This window comes from Marmota marmota, unplaced genomic scaffold, assembly GCF_001458135.2.
Source record: "Marmota marmota marmota unplaced genomic scaffold, marMar, whole genome shotgun sequence".
NCBI lineage: Eukaryota > Metazoa > Chordata > Mammalia > Rodentia > Sciuridae > Marmota > Marmota marmota.
Genome location: NW_025999990.1, coordinates 43863685 through 43879855, shown reverse-complemented (window position 1 = coordinate 43879855; position 16171 = coordinate 43863685). Strand labels below are relative to the sequence as shown.

General features: G+C 40.1%; 1 protein-coding gene and 1 non-coding gene across 7 annotated transcripts in view; one reads left to right on the top strand and one right to left on the bottom strand.

Moving 5' to 3' along the window:
• Nucleotides 1-4038: 4038 nt before the first annotated feature.
• On the bottom strand, nt 4039-4246 carry LOC125617831. The gene has a single exon (XR_007348940.1). It is a non-coding gene; the product is annotated as a small nucleolar RNA U3 (small nucleolar RNA).
• A 3673-nt stretch (nt 4247-7919) lies between these two features.
• Enosf1 (enolase superfamily member 1) overlaps nt 7920-16171 on the top strand; it is a 33118-nt gene continuing 24866 nt past the window's right edge. The window contains exons 1-2 of one of the 6 annotated variants that reach the window (XM_048806476.1): nt 7920-8077; nt 12192-12300. In XM_048806476.1, the coding sequence (XP_048662433.1) occupies nt 12220-12300 (81 nt within the window). In that variant the 5' untranslated portion in view covers nt 7920-8077; nt 12192-12219. Of the gene's footprint in view, nt 8078-12120; nt 12301-16171 lie in introns of all 6 variants that reach the window. The other 5 variants (XM_048806474.1, XM_048806471.1, XM_048806472.1 and 2 more) reach the window with 5 other exon arrangements.

Genomic DNA, 16171 nt, shown 5'->3' with positions numbered 1-16171 from the left:
AAGTGGCAATTTAAACAAAACAGCAAATTTTTCAGTACAATAGCAACAAAGTATTTTTCAATTACGTTTATGTATTTTTTAAACTGGTAAAACTCCATTAGAGTATTTGATTAGCTGTACCACTCCAATTAAAGAATGAATGAATTATTTATTTGCAAGAATGGGCCCCTTAAAATTGGTCAAAAAAATGGGCCCCAGATCTCTAAGAAAGAGATGCTGAATATTCAGTTTTAAGGTGCATGCTGGGTGTTCCTCACTCCAAACCTTCCATCAAATTGGGTACACAAGCTATGGGTCAGGAACGGAAATTACTAAGTACAAGAAAGGGTAGATTTCATGCCCTAGTTTAAAAGCAGTGAAGAAATAAACAATTCAGCAAAGAGAAAAGCTGATTGAGTATGAGAAAAAGAAATTCATTAAGTACTTTTCAGAGATCCTTGATGGGACACTGGATAACACACATACATGGAAGAGCTTCACTTAAACCTTAAAGGTCAAGTTAATTTGAGGAAGCTGGAGGACTTAGAAAATGCAAAGGAAAAAAGTTCCTCTAGACAACTTTTGATAATAGGGATGGCAGAAATAAGAGGTAAAAGTTGGCAGCCAAAATGATTGACAGTGATCCTAATAAAAATTAATATTTAAAGTGATGTGTTCCTTAAAGATTATCAAATTCCATTTACTAATAATTGTATTATTTTCAAGGAAGCTTTAGTCTCCTAAAACTAGGGAATATACTATGGAACTAGATGGCAAGTGAATATATGCCTTTATGTCTCCTAAGTTCCTGGAAATGACCAAAGTTCTAGTTTGTAGATTTGGTTAATATATTAGCTTTCCATTGCTGTGACAAAATACCTAAGAAAAACAATTTTAAGGAGGAAAGATGTATTTTAGCACATGGTTTCAGAGATTCAGTCCACAGTTGTTGGCCCCATCTCTGTGGGCTTATGGTGAAGCAGAACATCATGGTAAAGAGGGTATGCTGGAGCAAAGCTGCTCACCTCAATGACAGACAGAGGGAGGAAGGGACTGGGGCAAAGATGTAGAACACAAGGGCACACTCCCAAGGATCCATTCTGTTCAACTATGTCCCACTCCTACAGGTTCCACTACTTCCCAGTAGTCCATTCAGCTATGGATTAATCTATTGGTGAGATTAGAGCTCTTGTGATCCAATCACTTCTGAAAAGTCCCACCACTGTAGTAGAGTGGGAACCAAACTTTCAACACATGAGCCTTTGGAGGACATTTCATATCTGAACTGTAGTAATTGGTTATTTCTGTAGTCCTTAACCTTGCTAGAAATTAGAAAAGGGTAGAATCAGCCTGGTAGAAATTTTGAGAAACTCTTAGAGCCTAAAGAAACCTAGTCCAGAGAAAATACAAGCCAGGTGCAGTGATGCTTGCCTGGAATGGCTTGCCAGGAGGCTGAGGCAGAAAGATCAAAAAGCCAGCCTCAGCAACTTAGTTACACATTGTCTCAAAAAGGGCTGAGGATGTGCCTCAGTGGTAAAGTAACCCTGGGTTCAATCCCCAGAACCTAAAAAAATAAAAGGTAGAAAGAAAATACAAGAGGAAATTCTTCAAGTGCAATTCCAGAGATTTCAAACTTAGAATCAGCAAATTCAAAGAGGTTGAGGGATCCTTAAGAGAACTTTTAAAATTTTTATTATAATTTATATATGATAAAATTTACCATTTTTATAACTTTTATTTATTTATTTTTATATGGTGCTGAGGATTGAACCCAGGACCTTGCATGTGGGAGGCGAGCGCTCTACCGCTGAGCCATAACCCCAGCCCCAAATTTATCATTTTAAGTGCACATTTAGATAAGTTGACAAATATTTCAGTCGCAAAACCACTACCATTCAATTGTGATATAAAACATTTCTGTCATACCAGAAAATTCCATCATGTCACTTTAGAGTCTTCTCCATTCGCCTCTGAACCCTGGCAACCACTGAGTACTTTGTCACTATGGATACAAATGGAATAATATGTAATCACTGTGTCTGATGTCTTTCACTTAGCATAATACTTTTGAGGTTCATCCATATGCTCGGTGATATTCCACTGTATCGATGTATCACCAGTTTAAGGCTATCATGAATAAAGCTGCTATGGATATTCAAGTGTAAGTTTTTACTGTAAATGTAGCCTTTAAATTCTCTTGAATACTTTGGAGTAAGATTACCAAGTTGTATGGTGCAAGTAACTAACTTTTCTAAGAAACTGCCAACCTGTGTTCTGAAGAGTCTGCCATTTTGTACTCCTATCAGCAATGCATGAGAGCCCATGCTTGTCAATACCTGCTTTTGCTAGCCATTTTAATTGTTACCATTCTGGTAGATATAGTATTGTGATGGTGGTTTTAGTGTGAATTTCCCTAATGATTAACATATTAAGAGTCTTAAGCATATTTTGAATTCATGTATCTTTTTAAAAAATATTTCTATTAGTTGTTGGATGGACCTTTATTTTATTTATTCATTTACATGCAGTGCTGAGGATTGAACTCAGTGCCTCACAGGTGCTAGGCAAGTGCTCTACCACTGAGCCACAACCCCAGCCCAAATTCCTGTATCTTTTTTGAGGGGTGTCTCTAAAACATTTTACCCATTTTTTGGTAGTGAGTTGCCATTTCAGCATTCTGGATACAAGTCCTTCGTCACATTATGTTTTACAAATCTTTTTATCCCAATCTGCAGCTTGATTTTACCCTGACTTTTACACAAGAAAACAATTTTGATGAAGTCTAATTTATCATATTTTTCCTTTTATGCTTTTTGTATCATAAGAAAATATGGCTTGGGGCTGGGGTTATGGCTCAGCGGTAGAGTGCTCACCTTGCACTACAAAAAAATATTTTAAAAAAAAGAAAAGAAAATGTGGCTTAATGGGGCGCGGTGGCGCATCCTGTAATCCCAGCCACTCAGGAGGCTGATGCAGGAGGATCAAGAGTTCAAGGCCAGTCTCAGCAAAAGTGAGGTGCTAAGCAACTCAGTGAGACCCTGTCTCTAAATAAAATACAAAATAGGGCTGGGGATGTGGCTTAGTGGTTGAGTGCACCTGGGATCAATCCCCGGTACCAAAAAAAAAAAAAAACGTGGCTTACCCACATTCATAGATTTTCTCTTATGTTTTCTCTACAAGTCTTATCATTTTAACTCTTAGATTTAGTCTGTATTCCATTTTTAGAAAACTTTTTCATGTAAGTCTTGAAATCAGCTTAAGTTCTTCAGCTTTGTTCCTCTTGAAAACTGGCTATTTAAATTTCCACACATATTTTTGTCCATATACATTTTAGAATTAACTAAAATGTCAACCTTTGTTTAAAACCCCTCCTGGGTAAGGGTCGAGGATGTAGATCAGTGGTAGAGGGCCTGCCCAGCATGCCTGAGCCCTAGAGTTCAATCCCCAGCACCACCAAAACAAACAAAAGTCCTGCTGGAGATTCAGATTACATTGCATCAAATCTATATTGAATTTTCCAATCCAATAATATGAAATCTCTCCATATGTTTAAGTCTTCTTTTTGCTCAGCAATTTTTAAAGTTTTCAGCATACAGATCTTGCATATTTTTTTGTTAAATTTGTCCCAAGTATTTCATACTTTTTATGCACTTGTAAGAGATATTGGTTTTTGTTTGTTTTGATTTTGTTTTTAAGACAGGGTCTCAATATGTTGCCCAGGCTAGCCTTGAACTCCTTGAACTCAAGTGATCCTTCTACCTCAGCCCCTCAAGTAGCTAGAACAGCAGACACAACCCCTCCACACTTGACTTGATGTATTATGTTCTTATTTTAACTTCCAATTCTTGATAACTAGTGTATCAAATATAAATTGGAAAAGCCCTATGTTCAATCCCTAACCCTAAATAAATAGACCCTGTATCCTGTGAACTTTTAATATTAGTTCTAGTAGCTTTTTTTGTAACTTTTTTTGTAAACCTTTGTTTTAGTATCAGGGTAATATACTAACTTCTTTTTACTTTTTTTTTTTTTTTTATTTTTACCAAAATCATAACAGAAACCACTCAGATGGTGTCCTCTTCCTGTTATTCCCCCAAAGGGAGAACAATGGTCAGCAGTGGCAAATAGCAGCTGGAACAAAGCAAGGGCCAACTTCACACTCAGGAAAGGACACTTCATCTCTTTCTTGTCATTTCCCGTACTCTACACATTCAAAGAAACTTCTCTAGAAACAAACTATAGAAATGATCCCTGAAAGTATTGTCTTCTAACCTCTTTTTAAAATGAGGAGATGTCCCTCCTCTTGTATTTTCCACAGTTTACGTTTGGATTCAGTTTTAGTGTTGTACTTTCTATGGATTTGTAGCCATATATGACATTAAAAATGTAAAATCTCTGTTCTGCAAAAAACACTACCAAGAGAACAAAAAGACAAGCCATTGACTTGGAGAAAATATTTGCAAAAGACATATCTAATAAAAGGCTTGTTATTCAAAATATACAAAGAACTCTTAAAATTCAACAATAAGATAACAACCAACCATATTAAGAAATGGCCAAAGACCTTAATAGATAGCTCACTAAAGAAGATATACAGATGATAGGTAAGCATAGCAAAAAATGCTTCACTACATATCTGATCAGAGAAATATAAAACAAGTTACCACTACATATCTATTGGAATGGCCAAAACCCCAAACACTGATACAATCAAATGATGGTGAAGATGTAAAGCAACAGGAATTTTCATTCATTGCTTATGGGAATATAAAATGGTAGAATCAAGTTGACAGTTTGGTGGTTTCTTGCAAATGAAACATACTTTTTCCATGTACTCTAAAATTCCTGCTGCTTGGTGAATACTGAGAAGCCCAAATGAGTTGAAAATGTATATCCATCCACACAAACACAGACACATGAATGTTTACAGCAGTTGTACTAGTCCATTTGTGGGGCTATAACAAAATACCACGGACTGGGTAATTTATAAAGAACAAAAATGTACTTCCTCACAGTTTTAAAAGCTGAGAGTCCAAGACCAAAGCATTGATGAGGGCTGCTCGCTGCTTCCCTGATGGTGCTTTGTTGCTGCATGCTCCAGAGGGGAGGAGGGCTGTGTCCCCACATGGTGAAAGGCAGAAAGGTAAGACAGCCAAATGCTACATGAAACCTCTTTGTTAAGAGCCTTAATTGCATTCATGAGAAAGGAGCCCTCATTACCTTCATCACCTCTTAGAGGCTCCACCTCTTTCGGATCATCACATTGGCAATTAAGTTTCAACATCTGTATTTTGGAAGGTACATGTTCAGATTAAAGTAGTATCATTATTCATAATTACCAATCTTGGAAGCAACCACAATGTCCTTCAGTACGTGAATGGATAAACAAACCATTGTACATCCAGATAATTAATTATTAATCAGTTTAAAAAAAAAAATGAGTGGACCAGGAATATAGCTCAGTGGCAGAATGCACATTTAGCCTGCATAAAGGCCTTTGTTGAATCCCAACCACCAAAAAAAATTAAAATTCAAAGAAGTGAAATATTAAGCCAGGAACAAATACAGAGTGAATGCAAATGTGTATTACTAAGGAAAGAAGCCAATCTGAAAGAGACTAGGTACTGGATGTTCGACCATATGACCTGGAAAAGACATAACAAAAGACAAAGTTCAGGGGTTAGCAGAGAGGGAGGAATAAATAGGCAGAATACAGAGGATTTTAAGGGAAATGAAAATATTCCATATTTCAGTTTTCAGGTGCTAATGTAAATTGTGTTGTATTTAATTTCACATTCCATTTGTTCATTGGAACAAGTGTATAAGAAAGTGACTTTTATATGTGAACTTTATATGAGCAAACTTGTTATAATCATTTATTAGTTCCAGTAGTTTTTTGTTGACTCAAATTTTTCTATAGATAATCATATCATCAGTGGAACAAAGAGTTCTATTTCTTCCTTCCCAACACATATACCTTCTATTTCCTTTTTATGTCTTATTAGATTATCTAGGTCTTCCAGTACTATGCTGGAAAGCAGTGGTGAGAGGGGACATTTTTGCCTTGCTCCTTCCTGATCTTTGTGGTAAAACTTCTCAACACTAAATATGATTTTAGCTATAGGAGCTTTTGTGGATAATCCGTATCAAGTTATAGAAGTTCACCTCTAATCCTAGTTTACTGAGTTTTTGTTATGAATGAGTGTCAAATTAGATTTGTCAAATGCTTATTCTACATTTATTATCACATGATTTTTTTTCTTTAGCCTGTTGAATGATGGATTACACTGATTGATTTCCAGTGTTGAACTAGCCTTGCACACCTGGAATAAAGCCTACTTGGTCGGGGTCTGTAATTCTTTTTATACATTGTTGGAGTGTTTAATTTTATTTTTAGGGATTAGGGATTAAATCCAGGACCATTTTACCACTGTGCTATATCCCCATCCCTTTTTATTATTTTGAGACAGGGTGTTCCTAAATTGCAGAGGCTAGCCTCAAGCTTTATCCTTAACTATCTTTCTTTGCTTTGAAGTCTACTCCAACTGAAATTAATATAGCCATACTTGCTTTCTTTTGATTAGCGTTAATATGGTGTATTTTTAATTTTTTTTTTAACTTTTTGATAGACCTTTATTTATTTATTTATATGTGGTGCTGAGAATCGAACCCAGTGCCTCACACATGCCAGGCAAGTGTGCTACCACTGAGCCCCAGCCCCAGCCCGACATGGTGTATTTATGTCTACCTGTCTCAGTCTGTTTATGTTGCCATTACAAAATATCATACATTGGATAATTTACAAAGAACACAGTTTATCTCCTCACAGTTCTGGGAGCTAGGAAATCCAAGACAAAAGCACTAGTCAGTTTGGTATCTGGAGAGGACGATGGTTTCTATTTCCAAGATAGCTTCTTGAACACTGTGCCCTCACAAGGAAGAAGCGGTGAATGCTATTCCCTCCCATCCTTTTATAAGGTTACTAATTCCACTCATGAAGGCAGAGCCCTCATGAGTTTAGCAACCTCCTAATCCCATGTCTTAATACTATCATATCAGTAAATTTCAATATGGTGGTGGGGGGGGACACAAACCATTTACTTGTAATCTGTATTTGTCTTAACATAGCCATTTCTGTCTTTTAATTGGTGCATGTAGACCACTTATATTCAGTTTTTATTAATATCTACTACATTTGTCACTATTTTTATTCGTTTCTTTGTTCTTTGTTCCTATTTTTTGCTTTCCATTCTTTTTCCGCCCTTTGTGAACTGAGGATTTTATATGATTGTATTCTCTCTCTTAACATACCAGTTATACTTTTCTTTCCCACTTTTTAAAGTAGCTGCCCTGGAGTTGGCAATATATATTTACAACCAATACCAGGTGCCTTTCTTTCACTAGCTGTAAATGGAGTAGGTAATCCCTGCTAACTTCTAATTTGTCCGGTGGCAAAAAGACTGAGGGCGTTTAAAGAGATCTAGGGGGACTGGGGTTATATGGCTCAGCGGTAGAGCACTCGTTCAAGGCCCTGGGTTCGATCCTCAGCACCACATATAAATAAATAGAATTTTCTACTCCACTACACTCCTGGGGACGTGCTGTCTGGAGCGGGGCGAACCACTGGCCCGCACCTGCGTCCAGGTCGAACTTGGTTTCTCCCTCTCGGCGCCGCTCCTGGCAAGTCCCTTCCCTTCCAGTCTAGGCGGGGCAGGTTTGCGCCGGGCTGCCCGTGGGGCACGCACCTCCTTCTCCCCCAGGGGCCATCTAGACTGGGAGTGAACCCTCGCGTAGGCCGCGCGGGCCAGCCTGAACCGCAAACTCCGAGAAAGGCGGGCGAATCCGGGGGAGCTGAACTTGCAGCACCCACGAGGCCAAGTCCACGTGCGCGGCCGCGCCCCCCACCTCGGGCGACCAATCAGCGCTCGCCCCTCCGCCAGGCTGCCCCGCCCCGCCGCTCCTTTGCGGCTCTGGGCGTCGGGATCGCGGCTGACGGCTCCCTGGCGCCGGCAACATGGCGCGCGGCAGGATCTCCCGCCTCTCGGTCCGGGACGTGCGCTTCCCCACGTCGCTCGGGGGCCACGGCTCAGACGCCATGGTAAGCGTGACCGACTGCCCAAGGCACCGCCGGGACAACACCCAGGCCCGCGAGTCGCGGGCTTTACCTGGCTTCAGTACAGTGGGACCTGGATGCGCCGGGAAGGTGGACGCTTTTCATATCGCTGAGGAAGCAGCCAGAAACTCTTCACCTTTCTGGTTTATTTTTTCCCCTTATTTATCGTATTTTATTTGCCCGCGTTTGAAATGTCTTGGTTTTACTTTTTTTGATTCACGTTTTCCTGGAAAGGAGAGAGTGCTTATTATTCAATAAGTGCAAAAGAGTTTGTAAGGTTCCCCACCAAGGAAACCCGAGAAAACAATGCTGACAGCTTCCCCGCGGTGAACTTGATAGGATTTGAAGTGACAGAGACCAGGAAGTCTGGTGCTGGGAGTCTGGAGTGGTGATCCTGCCCCTGCCACAACTTTGCTGTGTGCCTTGGAGAAGACCCAAACTTCTCTGTGCCTTTTGGGACTATGAAATGAAGGGGTCACAGTTGGAATGAGAAACAGCACCGAAAAATACTCTAGGCACATAGGAGAACACTCGTGAAATTACTGTACTTAGAAACTTGGTTAGGAAGGATTTGTCACTGTAAGGAGTTATGCAAAATATTGAAGGACTTTTTCCCCTTAATGAGAATGTCAGAGGGACCCCTCTCCCTATCCCAGCGCCCCCACCTCCCAGCTGTCTCTAGTGGTGTTCCTAAATATAAAGGTTCCGAGCAGGATTTTGTTTGGGGGATTTTTCCTCCTTCTGCAGTTCTGGGATTCCATCCCTGGGACTTGTGGCATATTAGGCAAGCACTCTACCTCTGAGTACATCCTCAGCCTCTGAGAAGGGTCTTCACAGGGACTGTGCCCCACTGGATCCACTTTGCTCCTCTGGTGAGATGGCCATACTAGGAAAAAGTTGACTCCATATGTAGGAAATGTAAAAAAACTTACCCCAAAGTGAGAAATAACCAAAATTAGGAAAATGTTTCCTTGTAGGGGTGAAGAGGAAATGGGGTGAGGAAAGGTACCCAAGGACTCGTTATTCACACTGTGATGTTTTACTTTCCAAGATGGGTAGATGGCAGATTGGTGGTCTTTACATTTTTCTCTGCTCTTTATGAACCTGAAATTCTTTGTAAAAGAATTTTCTAATAGTCCTCTCAAAACATGCTAAATAATGTTATTAAATGCAAAAAAAAGTATCCCTTATTCTGGCATTAGCATCTTACTGCTTTTCAAAATTCCTACAAGTCCTTTCACAAATGATATTATGATAAATGACTTTTTGTAAATCCAGTTGATGATCCTTTGTAGACCTCCAAATAAATATTTGAAATTTTACTAATTTGTAAAAGTGCGAACACTTAATTGAGTGCTACTGCATTTGCCCCTCTGAAGCTTGACAGCTGTGGGTAAACCCACATTCTAAGCCTAGGCTTTCTCATCTATAAAATGGGTACAGTGGTGTCTACTTCATGCATGTAAAATAAGATACTTGAAAAGAGCTGACAGAGAGAAGGTCCTCAATAAGAATTGGCTATAGTTACTATTTACATAAGAGGAAACTGAAAGCAGAAAGAACTCTGACCTCGCCCTGAGCTTTGAATTTGTGAAGTGTTAAGATAAACTATTTTATTATAGGAGAGTTTAAGAAATAGCATTTGTTTCTGGGACTGAGTGGTGTATGACCCCTAGGTGAGGAAAAATTATCTGATACCTGTATTGCAATTTCATAAACACATAAGCATTTCTCCTCAGGAGATAGAGTGTATGTTATGTGCTGACTCTCAAGCGTTTAATAGAACACGCTGCTTTGCAGTTCTCCACGGTGATTGCTTCATTTGCCCTCTGGCCATGCTGAACTCAGCACTTCAGCTACTTTTCAGCACTTAGCAGAGCAAAACTTCCTGATGAGAAGTCTGGTATTTTTATAAAGGAGTCCTGAAACTGTCTTCAAAATCTGTTAAAGCAGAAGTTCCTGATCATTTCTTTCTGCCCTTGTTGGAAACATGGAGCACTCAGCCTGCATGTATTTACTACTTTCTTGCTTCCCAGCACTCATCAAGCACCCAGAGAGCCCCTCAGCTGTGAGCTCGCATCCCAGCTCAGCTGCCTACTGGCACCTCCTTGCAGTATTTTTCCTCTTATTTGCTCCTTGTCTGTGAGCTCCCTTAATCCCTAGTCCTGTCCTCCCAGCAGTTAGGAGATGTTGCCTACTGCATCACTGAGAAGACTGAAGACAGTCATACTCTTGGCCCCATCTCTGCACACATGTCTCCAAACCAACCCCTCTCCTATTTCCCTTTATTTTTTTTTTTTAAGAGAGAGAGAGAATTTTTTTAATTTTTTAATATTTATTTTTTAGTTTTCAGCGGACACAACATCTTTGTATGTGGTGCTGAGGATCGAACCCGGGCCGCACGCATGCCAGGCAAGCGCGCTACCGCTTGAGCCACATCCCCAGCCCTCCCTTTATTCTTTATCATGTCCTGCTCCAAAGCTAATCATTCTCCTTCCCTTATTTATTCTCAAGGGTCCCACTTATATCCCTTTGTCCTTCAGTACTCCCTATTTACTTTGGTTCTCTTCCATCCCACATGGACAGAGCTTTCCCTTTAGAAGAGTCTGAGTTTGATCCTTACACCTTTCTAGCTCCTTTTGGTTTCTTCCTCTCATCCCCAAACTTCCTGCTCTAGGTCTGTTGCCTTATCCTGTACATCTCCTTCCTTCTTAATCTGAAATTGACTACTCTTTCCTTCCTTCTCTTGGAATTGCCTTCAGTTTTTTCTCCTTCCAGTGACCTTTACGCTCCATGCATTTCATGCCATCTGCTGTCTCTTCCTTGTGCATCTGTCTAGCTCCCAGCCTCAGCCTTTCTGACTACTCCTTCTTCCTGCACTGGCCCCCTTCTTCCCTCTCCAAGGCTTTCCCATCTCACTGCACATTCCCATTAAGACTCTTCTCTAGCCAGGCTTGATGGCACCCACTTGTAATCCCAGTGACTTGGGAGGCCGAGGCAGGAGGATCAATTGCAAATTCAAGACCAGCTTTGGTGACTTAGTGAGACTTTGTCTCAAAATAAAAGAATAAAAGGGCTGGGTATGTAGTTCAGAGATAAAACACCCCTGGTTCAATCCCCAGTACCATAAAAAAATAAAAAATAAAAACAATAGAAAACAACAACAACAAAATGGGTTAATTTGTCTTGAAGCTTTACTTCTTTTTCTGCCAGTAGTCTCTGAACTTGCACTGTTATATTATCATCCCTGCTATAAACTATTGCAGTGAAGATCAGTCCAATTTTATGTAAGAGCTTTCTGAAACCTTGGCTTGTTCAATTTTAAGCTACTTGCCAACATAACTCTGTTCAGTGAGCTGTGATTGGAAATTCTTGGGTTTAAAATTGAGCTGAGACCTGGAGACATTGCACAGTGGTAGAGCACTTTTGTAGCATGTATGAAGCCCTGGTTTTGATCACCAGCACCGCAAATGACAATAACGGTAATGACAATGATATTAATATGAAATTGAGCAGATGACCTTTTTTTTTTTCCTTGTACCAGGCATTGAACCCAAGGGCACACAACCACTGAGCCATGTCTCCAGCCCTTTATTTAACATTTTTTTTTTTTTTTTTTGAGACAGGGTCTCACTAAGTTACTCAGAGCCTTGCCAAGTTGCTGAGGCTGACCTACAATCTTTCTGCCTCAGCCTCCCGAGCCACTGAGATTACAGGCATGCATCACCACACCCAGCTGAACATCAATTTTTTTGATATCATTGCAAATTGGCATTAAAAAATGTGTACATCTGGGACTAGAGGTGTAGCTCAGTGGTACAGGGTATGCTTTAGCATGCTCCAGGACCTGAATTCTATCCCCAGCACCAAAGGAAAAAAATATACATTGTATTTGTTGAACGGGTGTGAACCATTCAGGACTTTCCTTTGGTCCATTCAGATCTCCTGTATTTTTTGGGGGGTGCACCAACTCTTCCATCAGATTGGATCTCTTCTTGGCATGTCCCTTATTGCATTTTCTGTTTCAGGTGTCATTGTCATGGTTATTTCTGGGTTTCTTACATTTGCATTTGGTGGGTATGGGTCACCTTTCCTTCAGCATACAGACCCTGACTACTCGGCTGCCTATGTTGTCCTGGAGACTGATGCAGGAGATGGACTCAAGGGATATGGAATTACCTTCACTCTGGGAAAAGGCACTGAAGTTGGTGAGTTGATGATTCTCTTGAGATTCTAGAATGCTTCGTTTTTCACTTAGATTCCAGTTCTGACCTATTTTTTTTTTTTTTTTCTGTATTTACACTTCTCAAAGGGATTAAAAACAATACTTATTTTGCTGGGAGAAATTAAAAGGTGCAGCATTTGGCCTCTCCTCTTACAGTAATCTATAGACTGTGGGAAAACCCTTGACTCTGGATCTGTTTCTCTGTGTTGAATGGTGACTACCAGAATGCTATTCAGCTGCTTTTAAGTCTCGGCTTCTGTAGGTCTTTGAGGACCTGTACTAGGAAAGTGACCAAGGGTGGTGGAGGGAGCAGATATAAGCTCACACAGCAAGGTTTATTGTGGTGTACACTGTGAATCTACCTAGTTTTCAAAATATTTTACACAAAGTTACTTTGAGGGGCCAATTCTTTGTGGGGCATATTGAGCCATGTTTAAGTGATTCTTCTCCCCTCCCCCATTTTCCTAAACTAAAGGCACTGAACATAATGTAACCTTTCTCAGCTGGCCAAGATCTTAGTGACAATGTTGAGCCCCCTCATTTTTTTAGAGATGAGGAAACCAAGGCCCAGAGAGCTACTCAGCTACTTCCTAAAGCACTTGTTCTCTAGAACTTTTAAATACAACTTTTTTGTATGCATACATGCACATGCTATAAAATTCAAGAAGTACAAAAAGGTGACCTTTGCCAGATCATTTTCAGTGGATCATTAGAGGCTGAAGCCAAATCGTGATAGGGTGAAGAGTAACTATCAGGGAAAGGGGTAAAACAGGTTATCTAACGTTCGTGGCAATATGACACTTCCCTCATGATTATTTACCATCAGCATTCTAGGTAGCTGTAGGATAAAAGTCTTGCCCTACGGAAAGATTTTAATATTGTCAAGCAGATGAAGGAAGTGTGTGTGCGTGTGTGTGAATGACAAGAAGTGTACAGATTTATTGAGGAAACAGTCACAAAAGACAAAATCCAGCTGGGTGCAGTGGTACAGACCTGTGATCCCAGCTACTCAGGAGACTGAGACAAAAGATCATAAATTCAAGGGCAGCTCAGGCAACTTAGTGAGACCCTGTCTCAAAATAAAAAGAGCTGGGGATGTAGCTTACTGGTAAGAGTGCTCTGGTTTTATTCCCCAGTACTACAAAAAAAAAAAAAAAAATAGGATCATAGTACAGAGTGAGGATTGTTGCAAAGTGAAGGGGTTACTTTGCTCTGCTCAGGTGGCTTTGGGCAAGCTTCAGAGCAGAGGTGATGCTTTGAGGAAAGGCTCTGAGAATAAATAGGCACTTACTAGGCAGATGGAAGAGACCAGGCAATGATCTGCCCCCCTCCACACACACCATTAATAATTTAGTTTAAAAGTTTTCCCCAAGACAGTGACTACTGACCAGGGTGGTTTTTTGATTGGTTGGTTGGTTTTTCGTAACAGGGATTGAACCCAAGAGTGCTTAACTGAGCCACATCCCTAGCCCTTTTTATATTTTATTTTGAGACAGGTCTCACTAAGTTGCTTAGGGCCTCGCTAAGTTGCTGAGGCTGGCTTTGAACTCGTAATCCTCCTGCCTCAGCCTCCTGAGTTGTTAGAATTACAGGTGTGTGCCACCAAACCCAGTTCCAGGGTAGATTTATAAGCTATATTTTAACTTCTCTGAAACTTTAATCATCACTATCTGTACATCGAGCGCTTTATGAAGCTACTGTCATTCTTCATACTACAAACTACACAGCATGGCCCCTGAAGGTTTTGTAAAATGCACAGTAAACTTACAAAATAGGGACAGGCCCCTGGAACCGTTCTGTTAACAGCTAAGACTTTGAATTTTGCTACTGTGGGTAGGTGCACAATGGAAGGACCGTGAGCACAGGGATAATAAGAAGCTCTTTTCGGGTGTTGCTGAGCTCAGTGTTTGTTCCCTGACATCCCCCCATACTCTCAGCCCCACCCGCTGTCCTGAGGGACATCTTGGGCATCGGTGAGTCAACTCTCCTATCTTTATGGCATGGCTCTTATGTGCTAATGTTGTTGGCTTCCCCCTTTTTCAGACCACAGCCAGTCAGAACCCATTTTAACTTTGACCTTGCTATATATTTCACATGACTGACTGCAGTCTCATTTGAAAAGCTACATGGCCCTTGCACTAAAGATGAAAAATTCCATTAGCTCATCTCCGTTCTCCACAGCCTCTGTCAGTCAGCCTAATCATTCTTTTAGAATTGAACAAAAAGGAAAAAAAATAAGTATTTTCCTTGCTCCCATAAAGAGTGTTCATGTGTGTGAGAGGTAGGGAGGAAAGGTTGTATTTTAATGTATAGAATAGATCAGTGTTGTTTTTCTTGGGTGGTTTTTAACTCATATTTTTATCAAATTTACTTAATTATTATTAATGTCTCCTGCTTTCTTTATATATATATATTTTTTTAAATGACAATTGTTTTAGAGTGGTCTTAGGTTCACAGCAAAATCAAGCTGTGTGTACCCACCCCACACACCCACAGCCTCCCTCTTATCATTGTGTGCTTCTGGAGTGATTGGTACCTTTGTTATGATTAGTAAACCCACATTGACACATCATGATCCCCAAAAGAATGTAGTTTACATTGGGGTTCACACTGGGTATTGCACATTCTGTGGGTTTAGATAAATGTGTAATGATGTGTATAATGTAATACCAAGCTATTAAAAAATAGGAAAGGAAAGAGAGGTTAAAAAGGAGGAAATTTTTTTAATATGTATTTTTTAGTTGTAGGTGGACACAATACCTTTATTTTATTCTTATGTGTTGCTGAGGATTGAACCAGTGCCTCACTGTGCCAGGCGAGCGCTCTACCACTGAGCCCCAGCCCCAGCCCCAGCCCCAGCCCCAGCCCAAAGCAGGAAAGTGTAAATAAACAAAAATACAGTCATGCTACCACTTGGGCTCAGACATCCATGGTCATCCACAAGCTTTGCTGAGTGAACTTCCAGTGCTGGAGGTTGCCACAGAATCAAGGTCTAGGAGAAAACCCTTGGGTTTAGTCAGCAAGAAGCTGCCTTTCAAAGGCCAATTTTTCCAGATGAATTTCCACCCATCCCATTAGACACACAAACTTGGATTTCTCCATGCTGAAGTCAGACCACTACAATCCAAGTTTCTTTTTTTCCTCCTCTTGCCTTTTAATAGTGTTTTTGCCTGAGTACATCAGTATCAGTCACTACTGATGCTTCATAAAACTATAGGTTTTTTTAATCCTACAAATTTTAATTTCTTTTTTGTTCATTTTCTTTTTTCTGTTATTAGATACATACACTTTTAAAAAAATTTAGTTGTTGATGGACCTCTATTTTATTTATTTATTTTTTAATATTTATTTTTTAGTTGTAGTTGAACATAATACCTTTATTTTATTTATTTATTTTTATGTGGTGCTGAGGATCAAACCCAGGGCCTCACACGTACTAGGCAAGTACTCTACCACTGAGCTACAACCCTAGCCCACAGATTTTAATTTCGTAGCAAGTAAATATCCATCTTCATAACCCACTGACACAAAAAGCTTCCATACTCTTTTCTTATACTTCTTATGAAAGTCAAAAATGTCCTGGAGGTCAAAAAGTGAGATGCCCACTGGCAGTTATGTTCAATTGTGACTGCACCATTTCTTGTCCTGACTACTCATTTTAAGGGAATTTCAAGCATCAGTTATATAAGAGGCTGACTGTGGTGGGTTTTTGTCCACAAGTACAGAAAGTTTTTGGTGGTAATCTGTTGGACTCCCAGATAGTACTTTGGTGGTTTGTGACGGGTGGTTGTGGTCTTTTGAGAGAGAGAGAGAGAGAGAGAGAGAGGATATATATATATATATATATATATATA